Source organism: Arachis hypogaea, chromosome 5 (assembly GCF_003086295.3).
Source record: "Arachis hypogaea cultivar Tifrunner chromosome 5, arahy.Tifrunner.gnm2.J5K5, whole genome shotgun sequence".
NCBI classification, from domain to species: Eukaryota; Viridiplantae; Streptophyta; class Magnoliopsida; order Fabales; family Fabaceae; genus Arachis; species Arachis hypogaea.
The window spans coordinates 11,518,322-11,539,969 of NC_092040.1; the positions used below are offsets into that span (position 1 = coordinate 11,518,322).

Sequence of the window (21,648 nt, forward strand, 5' to 3'; positions counted from 1 at the left end):
TGGTGGTAGATATCAGGAGGGGCTCTGCCGCTCTATCGAAGAATTGAAGACCCAAACGCAGCTTATGTCCTTTCTTGGCAAGAAGGTCAACAACAAAATTCCCTTCTCGAAGAGTATGACTCCAGTTGATATATTGAATTCACCCAGCAAGAATGTTGATGTCATCAAATAATAAGTCGAATTATAACTCATCTTAAATAACTGATCAAGTCAAGTTATAAGTCATCTTGAGAAACCGACCATTAACAAAAGCCCATAAGAATAAAGGAAGAGATCAATGTAGGCATGATTCTGTAAACTTATTTTTTAGGGTTAGCAAAATTAAAGTTCATTCTTGTTTCTTAATTCTTATTGGCCACGAGACTAACTAATTATTCAATGAAAGCACGGCGATAAGCCGATAACAAAACTATTTAAATCATAGCCACCCGTAAGAATATCGGCATAATAGTAAAAATTTATAATATATAAAATAATTGATAGTTTTAACTTTTATCAGAAGGAGAATTAAGATAAAAGCATTTTCTGCTGGTGTAAAATTTTTTTTGTAAAGAAAACAGAAAATAAAACAGAATACAAAATCCTAGGGTATATGCTATATAGAACATATACAAAATCGAGAAACAGTCGCTTTCGTCTTACAGAGATATTTCCTGAATGTGCCTCGTGTACGTCTGATCCAATTGGCTATGTTAAAATAAAACTTAAATCCAATTAACATTTCAAGATAAACACACGTAGAGAAAAAATACTGCAAGAGAACATAATAATTTTTGAGAATGAATATTGTTATTTTTATTTTTATAATGTCATTTTTTTTTCTATAACTTCATATATATATAATGTAAAAATAGTATGGGTGGAATAACATTATTTCTCTAATTCTTTTCTCAAATTATCTTTAGTCGGCCACATTTATTTATTCTTCGTTTAGCATTTTCTTTGAAAACAGAATAAAAAAGGTAAATACTTCTTCAATATAGAATAAAGGAAAAAAAAAAAGGTTTCTTCTTTAAAAAATAAAACGGACGAATTAAATATGAACAAAGAACTTCGACCGAAAACCCTCAAGCTGCATTTGGGCGAAGTTAACCGCCGTTATAAGACGGGAAAAATGTAGAGGAGGAAGAGAGCAAGAGTTGAACTCAGGTAAGTTTCTAGTGTGAATCAACTTACTCTGAAATATATAGGTACAGTCTCAGTTTGTAAATTATCTATGTATGGTGAATTGGTGACCGCAATCACATGAACTCGGGTCAGTGAAGCCAACATAGTATAGTTCCCTCATAATAACAACATTATAACATCAAAATTCCTACATGCATTGCTATCTTGTCCACTTCTATCAAACTGTTACAATCAATGGCCACACTTGTTAAGCACCTTCCCAAAATCTTACGTTAAACTCCATGCTTTTTGAATACTCTTGACGCACTAGTGGTTGCATTCTATACACCTCCACAATTTTTTCTGTTGGTTCTGAAGTGCCTGCAATTCCTGGCTTTCACCGAGGACCAGATGAAGGACGAGGCTTTCCCTTGATTGAATTCAAGTGCTGGGTGACAAATATGACTCCCATTACAACTATTAGACAACCAACCAACATGCTGAAGAAGAGAGCACCGGGTTGACGGGTCTGGACAAAGCCATACACTCCGCTCGAGGTTACAAGAATGAGATCAGTGAGCCCATCATTTGAGAAGTCCTCAGAGATCAATACGTGAGTTGGCGGAGCAGGTAATTCGATTGTAGCCAATATACTACCTCCGGGTGATATTACAACAGCTTCTTGTTCACCAGCTGCAAGGATCATTTCCTGATTATCATGTGATCGCAAGGAGAGAGGTTTCAGTGTGGGAACCACTTGACCACCTTCCATCATCCCTGATGGAGAAGGCATATTTGACCATGAAACTCCAGTCGATTGTTGCCATTGCCAAATAGCATCATGACCATGCAAACCAGGGGAGTATGATGTAATCTGCAAGGAAAAGTTTTATCCCAGTCCTTATATCAGCATCAATAATATCATATGGGTCCATGTGAAGCTATTCAAGCACCATACAAAGCATGTTCTCCTATGACAGTAATCAGATGGAAGCATCACAATGCATTCGCCCAACACCAACCAGAACAAGGTAATTGAGACTTGAAACACTTTTGTGAACAAAACTTAAATTGTATTGGTTGGTGACCAAATAAAAAAATAATAGATGTTATATGGCTAGAGAAACAAAGTTGAACAATAGCATATACCTCGCCCCGGTTTGTCAAAAAGACAACATCACCATGGCTTCCTTTCCGATGCCTGTGGCCATCATTTCTAGGAATGAGAATAGGCGTTGCTACCTCTAAAGAAGCAATATCTGGACTTCGAGCGAAGCTTCTATAAAGATCTCCATGTTGGAATAAATTAAAATGGTTATAATGACAAATAGATACATTGAACAGTTGCTCCCTTATTGGTACACCTGATGTGGCAACAGCCCAACAAGGTCGAAGCACTTCCATTGACCCACTAACTACAGTCTGCTCAGCACCATTTCCTCCAACAGCCTAATAGTATGAATACTAAACATGTCATATCATGGTCAAATTACATGATGGTCTAGCGTTATTTTAAAAAAAAATACAAAACATGCACCTGGACATGATCTAGAACTCCGTCACCATTAATATCAGCATGTAGACCACCTTCCTGAAGATGAAGCTGAAAAAGACAAAGTTGTCATTACAGTGAAAATGCAATAAAATCAGCGAATAACATGTCAGAGCTTAATGAAATTTTAGCTAAAACAGAAACCAAGAGCAAAGGTTTGACAGACGGATGAACCAAACATTCTCTTCAAATTTTTTTTAAATAAAAACCGACAAACACTAATACTTTCTACACTAAGAAATGATTTGCTCTGTAGACCAGAAACAGTATCAGTAGTTACAGCGTTACAATAGGCTCACAAATTACTTGACAAACTTGTATTGTGACTTAATCAAGATATGCAAATAATGACAAAAGCAATAATCAAATTCAAGCTGATTAGGGGGTCTATATAAATACCCTGCATATTGTTCGACCAGATGCCAGATGAATAGCTTCTATCCCTTCCTTCTGATGAGCCACCACCACATTAGGAACCCACCAAACCTGAGTGTAGTTGGTTATTGTTGGAACAAAAGGTAGATGCTGCATCCAAGGGGAAAACATCATTAGAACAATGAGGATCCCCCAAAAGTGAGGATGTGACTGGGGCTTCTCATTAGTACCGTAGAAAACTTTTCTCCTTTTTTTTAACCCCCTTATATTATTAGAAAACTCTAATAGATATTATTATTATTATTATTAATAGTAGTAGTTAATACAGAAAACATAATGTACTCGAATGACTAAGAATTATTAACTAAAATCAGCATCGTTAGGAGTTGCATAACACAGTTTGTATTTTAACCTTCTTAGATTTTGCTGAACCAGCATAATTTGCAGCTTTCCCAATTATGTTGGAAATTTTTTTGGTTGAGTCCTTCCCTGGAGGATGATTTTCCTCAGGCTTGTGGAAAGGATAATTCGTACTCTTTCCAGGTGTTCTCTTCAATGTTTTCCTCTTGTGCCGCCTGAAGTGTGCCAACTTCAACAAAGTATCTTCCCTCCTATCCTGATAAAGTGTGTGTAACATCAAGTTTCTAGGGCATCTGAGATAAAGCTTTACCACAAGAGAGTAAAGTTTGACTAATATAACATACCCAATGATGTGGCATAACTCCCAGGATTGATTCTCTGAATTCCCTGCATTCAAACTAGAATTTCACATGTCACAGGAAGCTATCCTTTAGGGAGATACCTATGATACTGGATACAGATTTCACAATTACATCTAAATTAAGCAAGCCAAAGTGTTTCCACATACAGAGGAAGGAGCTGATGAAGGTTCTCGAGTATACTTGGGTGAATATTAGATAGGATTCTGGCAATCCTTCTAAGCTATTCTTTGTTTTGATGGTTGATTATTTATTGAAGAGAGAATAAATTTTATATAAAATAAAGGAATGTTAGGAACACAATGACTATAAAACACGTAACACAGCTGAACTTTTCTTTGTTCAGATATTATTTAGGATGGGAAGGGCCAATATTACTTTTCCATTGTCTAGAAGTTGTTTAGAGAACTAATGAGGAAATATCAGAACGGAAAAAGCTATACATATAACAAACACAATCCACACCAAAACACACATACATAACCGAGCTGATGGGAAGAAGAACAGAAACATTTTGTAAAAGAAAGACTATTACGTCAAAGCCCACAGGATGTATTACTGCTTCATGCAAATCCATTCCACAGATTCCACCAATACAAAGCATCTAAGACTCATCTGAACAGCTAGAATGTAAATACCTCTCCAGGTTGACGACTATTCATAGCATGAACATCAAGCTTGTAGTTATGCTGTGGAAGTAACTGTGAAGCATCTGAAGACTGTGCTTCAATGTTCTGAAGAATGAAAAGACAACACGATATTACTAGTAAATAGAAAAGACAATAATGCAACACGTGCTTGATGCTTGTTACAAAGTAGATGTCATAATAGCTTCATGACACATTTAACCAAAATGACCAACATGTAGGTTGTGACATATCTAATCCAGGTGAAACAGTTAAGACTGAATTTGTAGTTTGTTGGGAACATATTTCAGTTGTGTGATGGAGTGATTGATGACTTTTTCTTTTTAACTGTATAGTCACGAAATAAAATCCTTGTTCATATGCTTGAGTTCAGGTATCCCTCTCCATGGGAATAATTTATCAACACCAGGCTCTGGATCATTATATTCCTCATTTTGTGTTGTGTTGTGTTGTGTGTGTGTGTGTGATTGATGACTTTTTCTTTTTAACTGTATAGTCACGAATTAAAATCCATGTTCATATGCTTGAGTTCAGGTATCCCTCCATGGGAATAATTTATCAACACCAGGCTCTGGATCATTATATTCCTCATTTTGTGTTGTGTTGTGTGTGTGTGATCATGACTTTTTCTTTTTAACTGTATAGTCACAAATTAAAATCCCTGTTCATATGCTTGTGTTCAGGTATCCCTCTCCATGGGAAAGCATGAGTGCATAACAAAGACCAGAAAAGAACACCAAACTTAGAAAGCATGAGTGCATGACAAAGACCAGAAAAGAAAGACACCTCATTTTTTCTCCTCCATCGTTCTGTGCCAGATCTACCAGCAAATGCATAAAATGCAAAATGGCGTAAATCAACAGTTCCAGAGTTGTCAGAAGCCTATTCAGAACAAGAAACATAATAAATAGTCAAAATCTCCACCAACATAAAGAGAAATTTAAAGGGGATGAGATAATATGCAAAGGGGGTAAGAATAGGGAGTAAGATGAATTAGATAAAAAAAAGAAGCGCAAAATGGTTCAAAACAATGGAACACTATAAAAAGGTCAATATTCTCTAACTATAACCTATTAGAATTACACTTTTGTCTTATATCACATCTTGTTCATTTCAAGTACGGTGGTCTTGTGTTCAGATCATTAAGGTCTGGATAAATCAATGTTTCTGGTACTCCCTTGCATGCTAATGGTAATAAAACAAAATGACAAAAACGTTTAGCAACCATGTGTATAGGCATACCTCCTTTTCAGTAGCACTTCTTCTCTGCTGCTCAGAAAATCTAGCTCCCATTCCCAGTTCTTCAAAAGGATCCATAAAAACCTGAGAGTGACAGAACAATTTGCTTGAGAAACCAATCAGCACAAACTATACAAAAACAGTTGATATGTACATTAAGACAGCAATAAGACACCACACAGTACCAAATACACTTGATTCAAATTGAAGGATAAACTATTAGTTCTGATTACACACCAGGGATACACATCCAAAATCATTACAATCATGATAATCAATAGCCTACGGAAATTTATGAAACTCCAAAAGTAGAAGGAAACCCGCAAAATCATGCTTCATTAAATATAGCTGACTGGGAACTATCATGCTCATCCTTAATGTAAACAAAAACACTCAAAGCAAGGAGAAAGTCATGAACTTATGTTAATCTGACTCATAAACTGTTTATAGTTTTAATTTTTCAGAAAGGTTGATAAACACAATCAACTTTAGATAACGTGCTTTGCCATAGCTTGTAGAAACAAGCATACACAGCAAAATACAATAACAAAGTAAGGGATAAAGACCAGGGAAGGGACACATACATATGGCTGCATTTCCATCCTCCCACCAACAATGACCAATCCTGTATCTCCATGCTTCAAAGTATAATTGCTTATAGAGATTGCTACTTCCCTATGGTGAGCATTATGGGGAAAATCCTCCTGTTAATGGCCACTAAAAGAATTAGTAAACTCAAGCGAACATAACAGGATTATGGAAAAAAGATACAGTGAAAAATTATATCCTGTGAAATGCTACAGCTGAAATACCATTCACACAACCAACCTGTAAATTATTTTCCCACAACTTTTGGAGGTTGGAATCAAAGCACATTATGGACCAACCGGAAGTTACTACAACCAAAACCTGTTTCTGCCGTTGCCCCATTTTGTAACGATCAATATAGCCGGTGGCCATAGCAACAGGGCGTCTCCCAGACGTAACACGAATCTTGTCAGGTAACAGAGACACCTCGGCCAACACACGTGCCTCACTAAATCCTTCGTCGACCCGCCTACTATGGGGCTCCAAAACCTGCACAGAGACCCGCCATAATTACAAATCCCAGATGCTGCACACTACTAGTAGTCCAGTACCAGTTGCAAGTTGCAACAAAGTTATGGAGCAAATAATAGAGCTAAGAAATGATCATTCACACTTAAATCACAAAGGATACCAAAATAAGCATGACGCTATAGAAATGAATCAAAATCGGCACGAGGAAAAAATAAAAAAGAAAAAAGAAAGGAAAAAATGGGAATATGTACCTGAATTTTAGCATCATGGGTAGCAACGAGAACTTCTTTCTTGCCATCCCCATTGAGATCAGCAACCAAAGGTGGCGGAAGGCGCTCGGCTTCGTATTTGATTGGGTATTCATCGGTGAGGTGCATCCACGCGTCTTTGAAAGAAACACCACCTTCGTGCTGAACCGAGTTGCCATTGAATTAGCAATTCAAAACCGAGCAGCATAGTTTGGCACCAATCGAATATAAAAGGGACCAAAAAAATGGAAATTGAACATGAGATTAAATTGGGATTGAGTGTAAGGAGTAAGGGGTAAGGGATTAGGGTTTAACCTGAAGGGAGAAGAAAATGGCGAATGCGGAGAGCATGAGAATGGCCAAATCCCGCTTCCTCATGACAGCGTGTGTGTGAGTGGATCAATCACACCCACACTCTCTCTCTCTCTGAATGTTTCACTTCCTTCGTCGTCTTCTTCCTCAGCTCAAACTTTCAACTTCTTAGCTCTGGGGTCTGCTCTGGACTCTAAAAGAGATAATAAAAGTGTTTTGGAAATTATGTTGGAGAGTTTAATTTTGATAAAAAAAAATAATTAAAAAATTTTACACAATTATGAATCATCTAGTCACGTTTACATCGTTAAGATGATTAAGATAATAAATTTAAACATTTTAGTAATGTAATAATAATAATGTACAAGTGGATAATTCCGTAATTTTGTTATACGATATATGAAATTTTAAATTTTTATTTTTTTAATTATTTATAATATTCTCTAATTTGACATATTAAAAATTAATCCGTGGCAGATAATTTTTGATAATATAAAATAACTAACAAAATATTTTATGAAAACATGACCGTAAGAGTTTGCTTAATTTTTATTTATTTTGATTTTAACTATAACAAAATTTTAAGTTGTATTAGTTGATTTTTAATTGTTAATAATAAAATAAAAAATATTAAATAAATAATTTATTTTTATAATTAAATTCAAATATTTAATTAAGCTTTTTTATTATTATTATCATATTTTTTAACTAAATTTTTTAGTTATCTAATGAAATATTAGACCAATTTAATTGAATTTAATTATTAAAATGAGTTGCTTATATAATATCATCAAAAATAAAATATAATTGATGATAAAGACAAAAGATTAAAATTAAAAATAATTTTATTTACCTCAAAACTTAAATTTAAAGCTTTATAAAAACATGAGAGTGTTACAGTAAACTAGTAGTTATAATGATTATATTATTTTAACAATATTTTTAATATTATTAAAAATTAGCAACTCAACTCGCAGATCAACCTTTTACTATTATCTTTTAAGAAGTTAATTTTATTTTTTTGTTAATATATTTTTTATTTTTTAAATTTATTAGATAAATATTTTTTATATTATATTAATATTGATATGACGTTATTTATATCATATTTTGTTAAAATTAAAATTATTAAAAAAAATTTAAAATGTTAAATTATAAAAACATACAATAAAAAAGTGTATATGTACATATATATTATTAGAAAAAATATTGTTCAAAAAATAATGATAATAATATTATCTTTATTCAAAAAGAGTATATAATAAATCAAAATATAGATCTAAATTTAAAGAGGTCTTCATTTTTTCTATAAATAATGAAAAAACAAAAGAAATGAGCATGTTTATTTTTTTCATTTTTAAATAGCAAACTATAAGAATAATTAATAAATAAAATAGGAGAATATAAAAATAGTGTATCTAAAAAAAATCCTTCGTAATTCATCATATATCTCCTTATCAATAACTTTTCGAGTATTAAAAAACTGTCAGATTTATTGACTGTAAAAATAACTATATAAACGCTTCAAGATTATTCAATTAAATTGATTCCTATGACGAATTCAATTAAAACCTGTAGAATTGAGATATCTTGTTTTGCACTGAATTTTCTAAAAAAATAAAAAAAAATGACATTAATCCTTGTTTATCTATGACAAAATGTAAATTAAATAGCATTACATTTGATTTATTAGGAATTTATATTTAATAATAGTTATCTGCATTGATATTGTTTGTCATCAAAATGAGCTAGTTGTGCTTTTCTAAGTTTATGTCTGAAAAGAAAGTTAAATTTTTAACATAATTAGTATATATGTCTAAATATATGGTATTATTTAAAAGTTTGTTTCATTACCTTTCATTCTTTTTATCTAATATTTCTCTTTTTATCATCTTCTGTAATTGAGTTTTGTCTACTTTAACTGTACCTCTCCAACTAATAGAATAAATTTTGAGTAGATGAACCTGATTTAAATATTACATTTGATTAATATTAAAATAAAAATATGTATCATCAATGCAATTTTCACAGTCATTAATATAGTAATACTTACTTTATTATCGATTAGTCTCGTTGATGCAATTAATTGCACATCCTTCCATATATTCCATAACTATTGAAATCCTTCTTCTTGTAATTTATTGCATATATGTATCACAATATATTTAAATAATGTTTCGTATATTACTTTTGAATTAAATAATGATACATCCCGAATTTTATTTCTTAAATTATGAAATTGATATCAACATTTAAAAAATTGATTTTTTTCAAAATAATATAAACATTGCATAAGTTAATTTCTTAAAAACTAATATTGATATATTTCAATGATGTGTCATATCTTTTTAATAGTTTATTTATGTGAATCTTAGTTGGTGCGTACCTGTTGAGTAAAGCAGATGTTCGAATTCCTTTTTCTTATCTCTTGACAAATCTTGATGAGCTCTTGTGATATCAATTTGTCTGTCCAAAAATTTTAGTTATTAGTTGTTAAAATTAGTGAACAAAATTATTTATTCCAATGTTAAAATTATATAATACACTGTTTATATCAAGGACAAGGCCCACATTACATGAGGTGTAGGTAACACAAATTTTTTGAACACCATATTTCTTGTGTAGTGTCCACCTTTTTCATCTACTTTTTCTTATTTGACTAAGAGTTTTGTGGTTGACTGATAAATATTTTGAGATAAAACAACGTATAATTGCCCTTGTAATTTATTTATCGTTATGGCAAAACTTAACCTTACAGAAAATTGCTTTTTAATAAGCATAAAGGGTAATTTTGAGTTCTTAGTTGTTTTGTGTTTTATCCGAGGCAGCAAAGTTCTGTTCAGAGTGATGGCCGGTTAAGATTTTCATGTTTAACATGTTTTGAAAAGTTCATCGACACAGTAACCTTGTGCCATTGCATAAGCCTACCTTAGGATTTATGTTTCTCAGTAACATCAAATGAGCACTTAAACCTTCAATGTATGAGGTGGTAATCTGCCTGTGGAGATTGAGTTAAGATATTCTTGTTGATACAGATTATTAATATCTCCTTCTACTTTATCAAAGAATGCTAAAATTTGTTCCTCTCACAAAAATTTGTTGATAAATATATCATTGAGTTACTGTACATTATTGTTTTTGGGTGTCAATATCGCTCTTTTCACCATGTAAGATGCATCCCACTCATGAAATTATAAATTTGGAAAGATTTTTTCTATTAATTTGTGTAATGATGCTTCACCTTCCCATGGTATTGCCATGTATACTTCTATTTGTACCAAGTCCTCACATATGGTAGGCTCAATCTCATCCCCTATGCACATAAGATACTCTGTAAAATCACGATCATTAAGAGATCGCATATTTTGTCGCAAGTGGAGAATTTTGGTGAATGCCTATAAATGTGATTTAATAATAGAAGCTGAAATCAATTGCGACTTACTTCCTTTCGGCACAGCAGGTAGTACTTGGCGAAAATCCCTCCCATCACCATCATTTTTTTCTCCAAATGGATTATTATTTTCTAATATGTCTCGTAATGTGCGGTCTAATGATTCTATTGTCTCTTTATTAGCCATTGGTATTTCATCCCAAATTATCGATGTTGTTTACCTAATTAATTTTGTGAGATTACATTGTTTACTTATGTTGCATATCAAGGATGACTCTACATTAATTGGGATTTTAAATCTAGAATGAGTTATTCGACCCCTCCCTCCTCCCCCCCCCGGCGGAGTAAAGTTGTAGCTATTCATATGTCCTTTAGTTCCTAAGTCTACAATTATAGCTTTGTAAAAAAATATTTTACCTGCTCCCCCTGACTCGTCAACGAAGAACACTCCATTTTTTCTCCAATCAACTGTATTCATAATGCACTTGAAAGCTATAGACTGGTCATGATTCAATCTTTTTATAGAACACAGGTCTTCTTGAGGTACTTTGATAGACAACTCTTCTTCAATAATTCTAGGCATCAAGTTGTCATTATCGTTGTCTGAAGTTAGAGCTGGTAAATCGTATTGTACAATATGTTTTTTATGTTGAAGGAAGATGTCATTTAAATCCTTGAGCAAGTGATTTGTCAACCCATGGCACGTTGTAGTGTTTGTTGATGGATAATCATCCACCATATATAAAAAAACTCATCCCATAACCTTTTTACATCTGTTGGCTCACAAAATATTAAGATGGTTGCAAACAACCTTCTTAAAGCACATGGAATTCTTAAAATAAAAGCCTCAACCAAACACGCTCTTATGCTGCTGTCACTCTCTAACATTCCTCGATGCTGAGCGAAATTCTTAAAGGACGAATATTAGACACCATTCACTGTTAGCAAGTCATCTCAACCAGTTGGTCATCTTACATGTGACAACAGAATACGCAAATAGAATTTTTTCATTCTGTTGGTGAAATAGTATAGATCCGACTGATTACTCTCTTTTGTGACTTGCGTCGATGCCATTCTTTTTTCTTGTTGTGCCACGTGTAATATTCTGGGATTTTCCTATATAAAAGATGCCTAGATTGTTAGTCATCTGCCAGATTAAGTGCAAAGAATTCGGTAAGCATTATTTTTGAAAAATAGTCATCACTAACTATTTCAGAAATAGTTTGGTGCTCATAAAACCTCACTTGATGTTGGTTCGGCAAATGAATTTGCAACCTTTCAACTAATGGGTACATTCGGTAAAGGTTGAATTTAAATATTTTTTAACATGCCTCTAGAACAGCAATCCATCTTGCATCAATTAAACTATTTCACCTCATCTTAATGTGAACTTCTGTGAACCTCCATTGCAACACAGTCTGGTCCCTTATAGGAATACTTGTATAGATACTTTATACTCTTGATACTACTACATATCTCTACATTGATATGGTAATCATATTTTAGTAGTAGTCAAAAATTGTACAAAACTACCAATCTGTTGTCAATTGTGACATTTTGGTTTATAGGGATTGGAGTATCAAATCGCCTCCTATATTGAGGATATGAGTCATCACCTCATTGTGTATCTGCTGCGAACTCTTTTGGGTAGTTACATTTATATTGACCATTTTTCATACATGATGAAGATTGATTAAGTGTTCTACAAGTACTATAGATCATATGCCTTAGCACTGCCTCATGTAAGTGTGGTTCTGCTTCTTTAGATGGTATTTTCGCTCGTACCAAACTATCATAGTGGTTGAGATCACTCAACTTGTCATTATTTTCTAAGATTAACAACATATGTACGTGTGGCAATTCTCTTTTCTAAAACTCAGTGACATAAATATAACATTTCACATTTTTCAATACACCGTAATAACATCCTCCTTTAATTGTTCAAATTTGGCTCTAAAATTTCTAGTTGTTATATCCGAATGATCTTGTAGAATTTGAATATGATTGAGTTCCGAAATTATTTTTTGACCATGATAGATTGTATGTCGTAATGAGAAAAATATCCAAAATTATTACATACTTATTATTATTAAATTAATATATATTTTTTTAATAATAAATAATGTTACGTATCTCATAATTATTTTCATTGGCTGATATAGTAATATTTTTTATAGTTGGTATTTAAATTATTTATTTAATAAAATTGGTTCAATAACTCATATAAATACATAAAGTGTTATCTATATTTTTAATTCAAGAATTTAAAAATTATTTATCCATTCACTACTTGTAACATTTAATATAGTATTTAGATTTTTAAAAAAATTAGGGCACATTTTATCATTTATCAAATTTTTCCATTTGTTAAAATTTTAATTGGACAAAAATTTTATAATAAGAATGATTAATTTTTATTTATGCAATATATTTTTAAATACAAAAGATAAAATATCAATATTCTTGTATTCTTCTTCTATCGTTGTGTTTGTATTTAAGTCCGATTTTTTTTAGTTTTATTTTAAAATTATAAAAAATATATATTACCAAAATTTTAAAATATGAAAATATAAATTAAAATAAAAAAATTAAATTAAAGTATATTAAAAATTATTATGTTGGATTAATTTAACACAATATATAACTACTATTTTGATAATAAAATTATTATGATAAACATGAATATGAGAATATTATTTAATATCTTATTAAGTGTTGTATGTTATGTTAGATCAATGAATTGAATTAAGAATCTTTGAGAGGTCCTTTTGTAATTATCTTATAAAATAGTATTTTTGTATATAAAATAATTTTATTTATTTTTTAATATAAGAATGCAAAACATATTCTTTGATTTTTAATATTTTATCCCAAACACTTACATTAATTTAAAACATAAATACATTTTTTCGTAATAAATTTATAATAAAAGTTTTAGTTAAAAAGTACTCGATACTTCTTTTGTAATTTAGAGTAATAAATTTATTTGTATTTTCTAGTTATTACTTTGTAAAATATACCTATTCACCCAAATTCAAAAATACATATGGCAAGAAATAAAAAATATATTTATATTTTTTCTCTTTATTATATTTGTTATTAATAGTTTTATGAATACATTGTTTATTTTAATTTTTTTAATTATTTATATATTATATGATGAAGATGGAATATTAAAAAAATTATCATTATTTGGTCTATTAAATTTATTTTGTGAAATGAATTGTACAAGAATCTACGAAGTCTAAAAAAATTGGACACCAAATTTTAATAATTTTATATGTTGTTTGATTAAGGAGTACTTTGTTATATATGTAAATCTATTCTATTTATTCTATTATATAAAAATTAAATCTATTCTATTTATTCTATTATATAAAAATTAAATTTTTGCCCTTAACGATGGAGTTGACATGACATGCTCCGAAGAGAGTTTCTCAATTTAATTATTTTAACTCATTCAATACAATTTATTGAATGACTTAATTATTTCAACTAATTGATTTGATTAAATATTTAAATATCAATATAATTTATTATAATTTATATTACTTAATTAATTATACATACTACATTAATTATAATTCGTTATATTAGGAAATTGATTTTTTCATTTATGAAGTCTAAAATAAAATAAATAATTTGTTGTTTATTCTAATTAAATTTATTAAATTTAGTTATATATTATATATGAATTAACGTTAATTTATAAATTATTTTATATTATAATATTCAATCAAATAAATTTTAAATTACTTTAAATTATATATGTACGGAAAAATGGATTTAAATGTGGTTTATATAGTATAGATAGTATTTAATTAAGAATGGTGCATTTTTAAGCGTTTTGATATGATTTAATTATATCAGTTAATTAATTTGATTAGATATTTAAATATCAATGTAATTTATTATAGTATATAATACTTGATTAATTTTACTACATTAATTGTAATTCCTTATATTAGTTAATTGGTTTATTCACTTATAAAATCTGAAATAAAATAAATAATTTTTTATTTATTCTAATTGAATTCATTAAATTTAATTATATTATATATAAATTAAAGATAATTTATAAATCACCTTATTTTCTTAACCTTTTATATTCCGTGGATTGTTAAGTTTTAAGTTTTATATTTCGTTAAGTAAAAGTAATATAAGGTAAAACTTTCTTCATTTTAAATGGAATTATTCTATGTATTATTAACTAATATCATTAGATTTGATTTATTAAAAATATGAATTAATTTTATATAACAAATTATTAATTAAACTCATTCTAAAACGTAAGCAAAATAAATTAATTTCCTAGGCGACCCAATGTAGATCTATGATTTATACAACAATCGAACAAAGCATAGAACTTGTGAATTATGATCAAAAGAGAATAAAAAAAATAAGGCCCACACCATGTTTGCTTGCTTGCCTCCATTGCATCTTAACAAAACATGGGCCTACGAAGAATAATCTCGATTCTAAGCTGGGCAAATAGAAAAATTATCTGGATCTCATACAATTAATTTCAACCCGCACCCAAAGTCCTCTTTTAATCTTTTTGGGTCTTCTCTCTCCCAGCAAGCAAACATATACACCAGCAATGGAGAACGGCGTCTTGGCATTGGCAACTTCAGTACGGCGAAAATGAGAAGACTGGTTGCTCATACGGCGACGAGATGATGACGGGGTTATGCCGATGAGAAGGTCAACGACGACCGGAGATGCTAATGTGACCAAAGAGGTTAGATAGTAGACTAGCAAGAGGAGACTTTCACTTATGTTGTTGTCATTCAAATCGCCGTCGCACCAGGATGCTCCCTATCTGTAACTGATGGAGGTGAGTTGCTGCAAGGAAGGCATGGATACAAATCTTATTTTTATATCCGTTTTTTTTTCTCAGTACATTTTGATTTGCCAGTATTTATGATATAGAATAAGTGTTTTATTTTCAATTCAAATCTTTTTTTTTTTTTTTAAATCATCAAGACAGATTTTTTCTTCTTTTAGATTATGGAGGATATGTGATTTTGGATGCACTCCGATTTTAAAATGATTTACTCGAAAATATACCTCTTCTTAGTTGCTATAAAAGCCTAAGAGGTGTGGTCCTACAATCTTACTATACGTACTTGCTAGAATTTACGTTTGCTCTTATTTTTTTTACTAGAGAAAAAATGGTTAGGCGATATGATTTGTTGGAGATGATTGCATCGCCAAAGGAACGTTGGAAGATTCATGTCATAGTAATCAGACTTTGGTCTTTACCGAGATTCAAAGACCCCAAATCCATTAGCTCCATTGAAATGGTGTTGATGGATGAGCAGGTACTTCTAATTTTATTCATAGTTTCATACACATAATTGTTTCTCTGTTTTCATACACTTAGTCCCATATTTATATGATCCTCACCTCATAATTGTCATAATTTTAACCTCAACAGTTTCTGCTTTTCTTGGGACTATTCATTCAAAAATAGAACAAGAACAAAACCCAATTCTATGTTTTTCTGCAAGAAAACATAAGCTTTTCATCATAGTAAAAGATTCTACAGTCAAAAACAGATTTAATATATAGCTTATGTTGTATTCGACCAATAAAAAAAGGGATTGGGGGACTTTTAGCAAAATTTTCATAGATAGCTATATAAAATTATAAATTTTAGCTTACAAAGACATGCACTAATGCCAAGATACATAATTACTAAATAATGCAGATTTTGGATATAAGAGTTTATACCGATCAAAAATAATAAAATTTGAGTGACTCTTGCTTTCACATCCTAAAAAAGTATAATGTATATCTTTGATAAGAAATAATAAGCACATCACAACAAAATTGAGTCAGATTATTCCTTACTTTTTTGTTTATTATTCTCATCTTGAAGACTTAAATTTCTTATTAACGTTAGGGTGATGATGAACGGATTTTTGACGGTTTAGAATTTCTCAAATAAAATCTCGTCGAAGTATAGTTTCTAAACCAAGCAATAATCCTTTCATACAAAAAGTTGTTTGTCACTAAAACAAACCCCTAAATTTATAAACCGAAGTATTGAACCTCGGGTCGTTCTCCCTAGGAATTACAATAAAGTGCTTTGTTATTGGTTGTGAGTTATTTTGGGGTTTTGATAAGGAACATGAAAGATAAATGGCAAGAAAATAAACTAACAACTATAAAAGGCTCTTGGCAAGGTATGAAAATTAGAAGTTCTATCCTAGTTATCCTTCTCAATTGTGATGAGAATTGTTCATTGCTACCACTTAGTTAACCCTTACTAAATAAAGGAAAGTCAAGTGGATAAATTGACTTGAGCCACAAGTCCTAGCCAACTCCTAAGGAAAGACTAGCTTTAGTGCACTCCAAACCAATTAGCAATCTCTCCAATTACACCAATCAACAAAGGAATTAGATAACTCAAGTGTCACTAATTACTCTACCTAGGCCAAGAGGAACAAAATCTACACTAAAACTAAAAGAGACATTTCAACAAACACATAAAAGGCAATAAAAGTAAACAACATAAATTGCAAGAATTAAAGAGAGATCTAGCTACAAAGGCAAGAGATCAACAATAGAAAAGCAAAGAAGAACAATTATTATGAATTACCTCTTATTGAATTGAAAGAAAATGGAAAGAACAATAGTAGATCTACAACAAAGCATAAGAACAACATAAAGGAAATTACAACAAAGGAATGGAAGAAGATGAATGTAACAACAAAGAATTGAAAGGTAGAAGTAGAAGAAATCAAAGATTAAAACCTAGATCTAAGAACTAATCCTAATCCTAATCCTAATTCTAGAGAGAAGTGAGAGCTTCTCTCTCTAGAACTTACTTCTAAAACTAAACTATGACTAATGGTAACTAAGATGTAAAGTATGAAAGTATGTTCATTCCTTCTTCAATCCTTGGCTTAAATAGCATCAGAAATGAGTTGGATTGGGCCCACAAGGCTTCTAAAATCGCTGGCCATGTTTTGCTTTAAGTGAACCAGGTGGCAGCAACGGCGCGTGCGTGTACTATGCACGTGCGCGCCACCATACGTGTAGCAACTATGACAAATCTTATATCGTTTCGAAGCCCCGGATGTTAGCTTTCTAACCCAACTGGAACCGCATCATTTGGACCTCTGTAGCTCAAGTTATGGTCGTTTAAGTGCGAAGAGGTCGGCTTGATAGCTTTCCGGTTCTTTCATTTCTTCATGAGTTCTCCAACTTTTCATGCTTTCTTTCTTCATTTCCTTGATCCAATCTTTGCCTCCTAAATCTGAAATCACTTAGCAAACATATCAAGGCATCTAATAGAATCAAGGAGAATTAGATTTAGCTATTTTAAGTCTTAAAAAGCATGTTTTCACTCTTAAGCACAATTAAAGGAGAATATACAAAACCATGCTATTTCATTGAATAAATGTGGGTAAAAGGTGATAAAAGCTCTGAAAATTAATACAAGATAAACCGTCAAAACGGGGTTTATCAGGTGACAACTAACAAGAGAGGTTTATGTTAGAAAAGTTTGTACCAAGTATCTCCAGGTAGTGTTAACTATTGAGAACCAACCAATATAGTCTCCACTGATTTAACATTCAAAATTTTAGACTAAATCAATCACATTAAATAAAGATGCATATGAAGGGGAAAAAAGAGAGAAAAATAATAAGAGCATGACTAACGCATATGCATGATTGCCGTTAATATTAACCCTTTTCTACATAACACTTAATTCTCATGCATGATTGTCATCACAAATTTTTTCTTTTTAATACATATGGTTAAAAAAAATAAATCAAAAGTTTTCTCTAACCTGTTTTTCATATGAGTTGTGTGAAAAAAAAGTCAAGTTAAAAAATTTTATACTCAAGTGGAAGTCACTAAACCATAGAATTAGTCGTTTTAAATTAAATATTTTAATTATTGTGTTAATATATAATTAATTTTTTGTGTAAAATATAATGATAGTATACATTAAAGTATTAAATATTTGAATCCATTATATGTGTATAAATCCGTTATTTGAGGGTGAATATAAATCCGTTAGTTAATACTTAATATTTAATATTTTGGAATTAAATCATATTTTAAATTCATTCAGTTATTTTTGTTGAAAGAAATATTTTATATAAATTTTGTTTGTGTATTTAGTTGGATCTTATTGGTATTGTGTGTAGAAGGTGAATAATAAAATATTTTGTTTTGTGAAAAAATAGGGAACAACTATGTATGCTTCTGTAGGTAAGGATCTGATATTTGTGTTCGAATCATTGATATCGAAGGGAGCTGTGTATGTTTTTACATACTTTGGAGTTAGCAACAAATGTGGATTGTACTGCACATCACATCATTTTTGATTATTTTTTCAAAAAATAACTACTATCTTACCCTCTTTTTGTGATGCAATACCGTTATATGGTATTAAGTTAGTTCCTTTTAGAAAATTTATGGAATACTCTTCTCAACATCCTTTTTTGGTTGGTAAGAGTATAATTTATGCTAAGTACATAAGTTGATTTTTCTTTTGTTTTCATGACAAAATATCACTAAGATGGGTGATTTGTGCACAATCTTCTGATTGAATTTATTTTAGACGTTGCTAGAGTTATAACTGGTGTAGAAGGTGAGAGGAGATATGTGAAGAATGACAAACTTATTGACATGTTGGTCATTCATATTAAGAATGACGGGTGCATTTTTTTTATGCCCTTACTCAACACTTAATATGTGTATATAAGCAATTTTTTATTTTCTAAATAATTTAATTTTTTTTTGCAGTTTAAAGCTTAATATTACTGTTTTTGGAGAGATGGTGGATCGGATCAAAGCTCTAGTGGCAGCGGGTGAGCAACAGCTACCAGTAGTTATTTTCCAATTTGCAAGAATAAATAATTTTTTAGGTATGTGAAGATTTGACCACTATCGAATGGTTATATCTTATTGTAGCTATTTCTACTAATTATTGGGATGCGATTCAACAGGTATTTTTAGTTTTAAAATTTTATAGTGTGATTTTTTTTTGTTTTTAAATTTTAGAGTGTGATACTACATATCGCGGAAGCAAAATTATAAGTATTATATTTTGTGTTTTAATACTTTTGATCATGTGAAATTACAAGTGAAATTATAGAAAACAATAATAATAATTCCGGCAAATGGCTGGCGTTCTAGAAATTAAAATTTGAAGTGATAAAAAATATTATTATATACACATGGATAAATTGTATCACTAGTTTTTTATTTTTTTTTATTGTAAATTCTATGTTGAATTACTCAACAATTAATTAATCAATATATAATTTTAAGCTATATTTTTGTTATTATATAATGCTTTTTATTATTTTATATTTGCAATAAATATTTTTTGTATAGCTTATTGTTAAAATAAAAAATTTTACTAATTAATTAAATCCACAATAGATTATAGTTGTTTTTTTAAATCTAAAGACACTTTTGGTTACTTTCCATTCGATAATTTTTCTGTCTTGTATAATTGTATAACTTATTTAAGCAATGATTATTGTACATAGGTACTAATATTTTACAGAACATTATGTATGGTGCCAGGCTCTTGATAAATCCAGATGTTCCTAAGGTTGTGATGCTTCGAAAAAGGTATTGTACCAATATTGTGAATTATTTATGGTTGTGCATATTGACTGTATTTTTATGACGTTGTGATTGATAAGTAGCAAGTATTATAGAGAGATCTCGCAGTACCTGTCTGTACTTTCTGGCAAACTGGCGTATATTAATGAAGATGAAGTTTTATATTCCACTGAGAAGAAGACAATAAAGGAGTTACATGCGGCTGCGGATGTGAGTGCCTTATAGAAACCTACTTTTTTATGTTTGGTTCATTGTTTGTTTTTTTTTTTTTATTTTCAAACTGTTCCTATATAGGTTGGATTCTATGTTGTTCTGGCCACTGTTCTTAATGTTGAACCCGTTCTAAGTTGGTGGTATAAATCTTGTGTTTGCAGCATGAAGGTAGAAGCTAATGCGGATACATACTTCTGCGATGACTGTAATAAGGACGTGAATAATGTGGTTGATAGGTATGACTCTAATTGAACTTATTTGTGTAATCTTTTCATAAAAAAGTAATATAGTTATGTAATTGATTGTCTCTTTTTAATTTATTTAGCAATATCTAGCTTAATACCAACAATTAGTAGACAATAAGAGAACAATTTATTAAAAACAAAAACTGCTTTGATTGATAGAAATATCGTCTATCCACAAAAAAAAATGAAAAAATGAGATAGAGTGCATAGAAAAAATTCATATACCTACAATAATTTTATACTAAAGTCTCCTCTGCTAGACTAAAATCTAGAAAATTAATAAGCCTAAAAAAATTGTATTTGAGCATTTAAATTATGTTGAATATAATTTTTATGATTTTATTGTAACTAAAGGGTGACATACCAAGTGTTAATTGATGTTTTTGAATAAAAAAACAAGTATAAGTTAAATTTGTTGGTTTTTTATGGTAGTGTTACAACAAGTTTTGTTGTGTTCGATAAGGAGGCTACAGCTCTATTCGGACGGACCTGTACTGAGATGGTGAAAGAGTTCAATGTATGTGGTTTCTGCTGTTGAAACCATTTGAATGGTTATGATGATTCAATGTCGGATGTGAATATAGAAGATAATTTTATACCATCTTCCTAGTAAAAGGCTCTTGGCAAGGTATGAAAATTAGAAGTTCTATCCTAGTTATCCTTCTCAATTGTGATGAGAATTGTTCATTGCTACCACTTAGTTAATCCTTACTAAATAAAGGAAAGTCAAGTGGATGAATTGACTTGAGCCACAAGTCCTAGCCAACTCCCAAGGAAAGACTAGCTTTAGTGCACTCCAAACCAATTAGCAATCTCTCCAATTACCAATCAACAAAGGAATTAGATAACTCAAGTGTCACTAATTACTCTACCTAGGCCAAGAGGAACAAAATCTACACTAAAACTAAAAGAGACATTTCAACAAACACATAAAAGGCAAT

The 21,648-nt window shown here is 30.6% G+C and overlaps 1 protein-coding gene across 1 annotated transcript; it reads right to left on the minus strand.

The window, feature by feature from the left end:
• Positions 1-1,154: 1,154 nt before the first annotated feature.
• LOC112800762 (uncharacterized) lies at positions 1,155-7,576 on the minus strand. The gene is made up of 13 exons (XM_025843151.3): positions 7,262-7,576; positions 6,950-7,108; positions 6,468-6,716; positions 6,224-6,343; positions 5,643-5,723; positions 5,187-5,282; positions 4,392-4,487; positions 3,739-3,792; positions 3,447-3,650; positions 3,059-3,184; positions 2,645-2,710; positions 2,257-2,556; positions 1,155-1,981 (listed from the first exon to the last, which is right to left on the minus strand). The coding sequence occupies exons 1-13, from the start codon at positions 7,322-7,324 to the stop codon at positions 1,505-1,507; spliced, it is 2,091 nt and encodes a 696-aa protein (XP_025698936.1). The 5' UTR covers positions 7,325-7,576; the 3' UTR covers positions 1,155-1,504.
• Between the last annotated feature and the right edge of the window lie 14,072 nt (positions 7,577-21,648).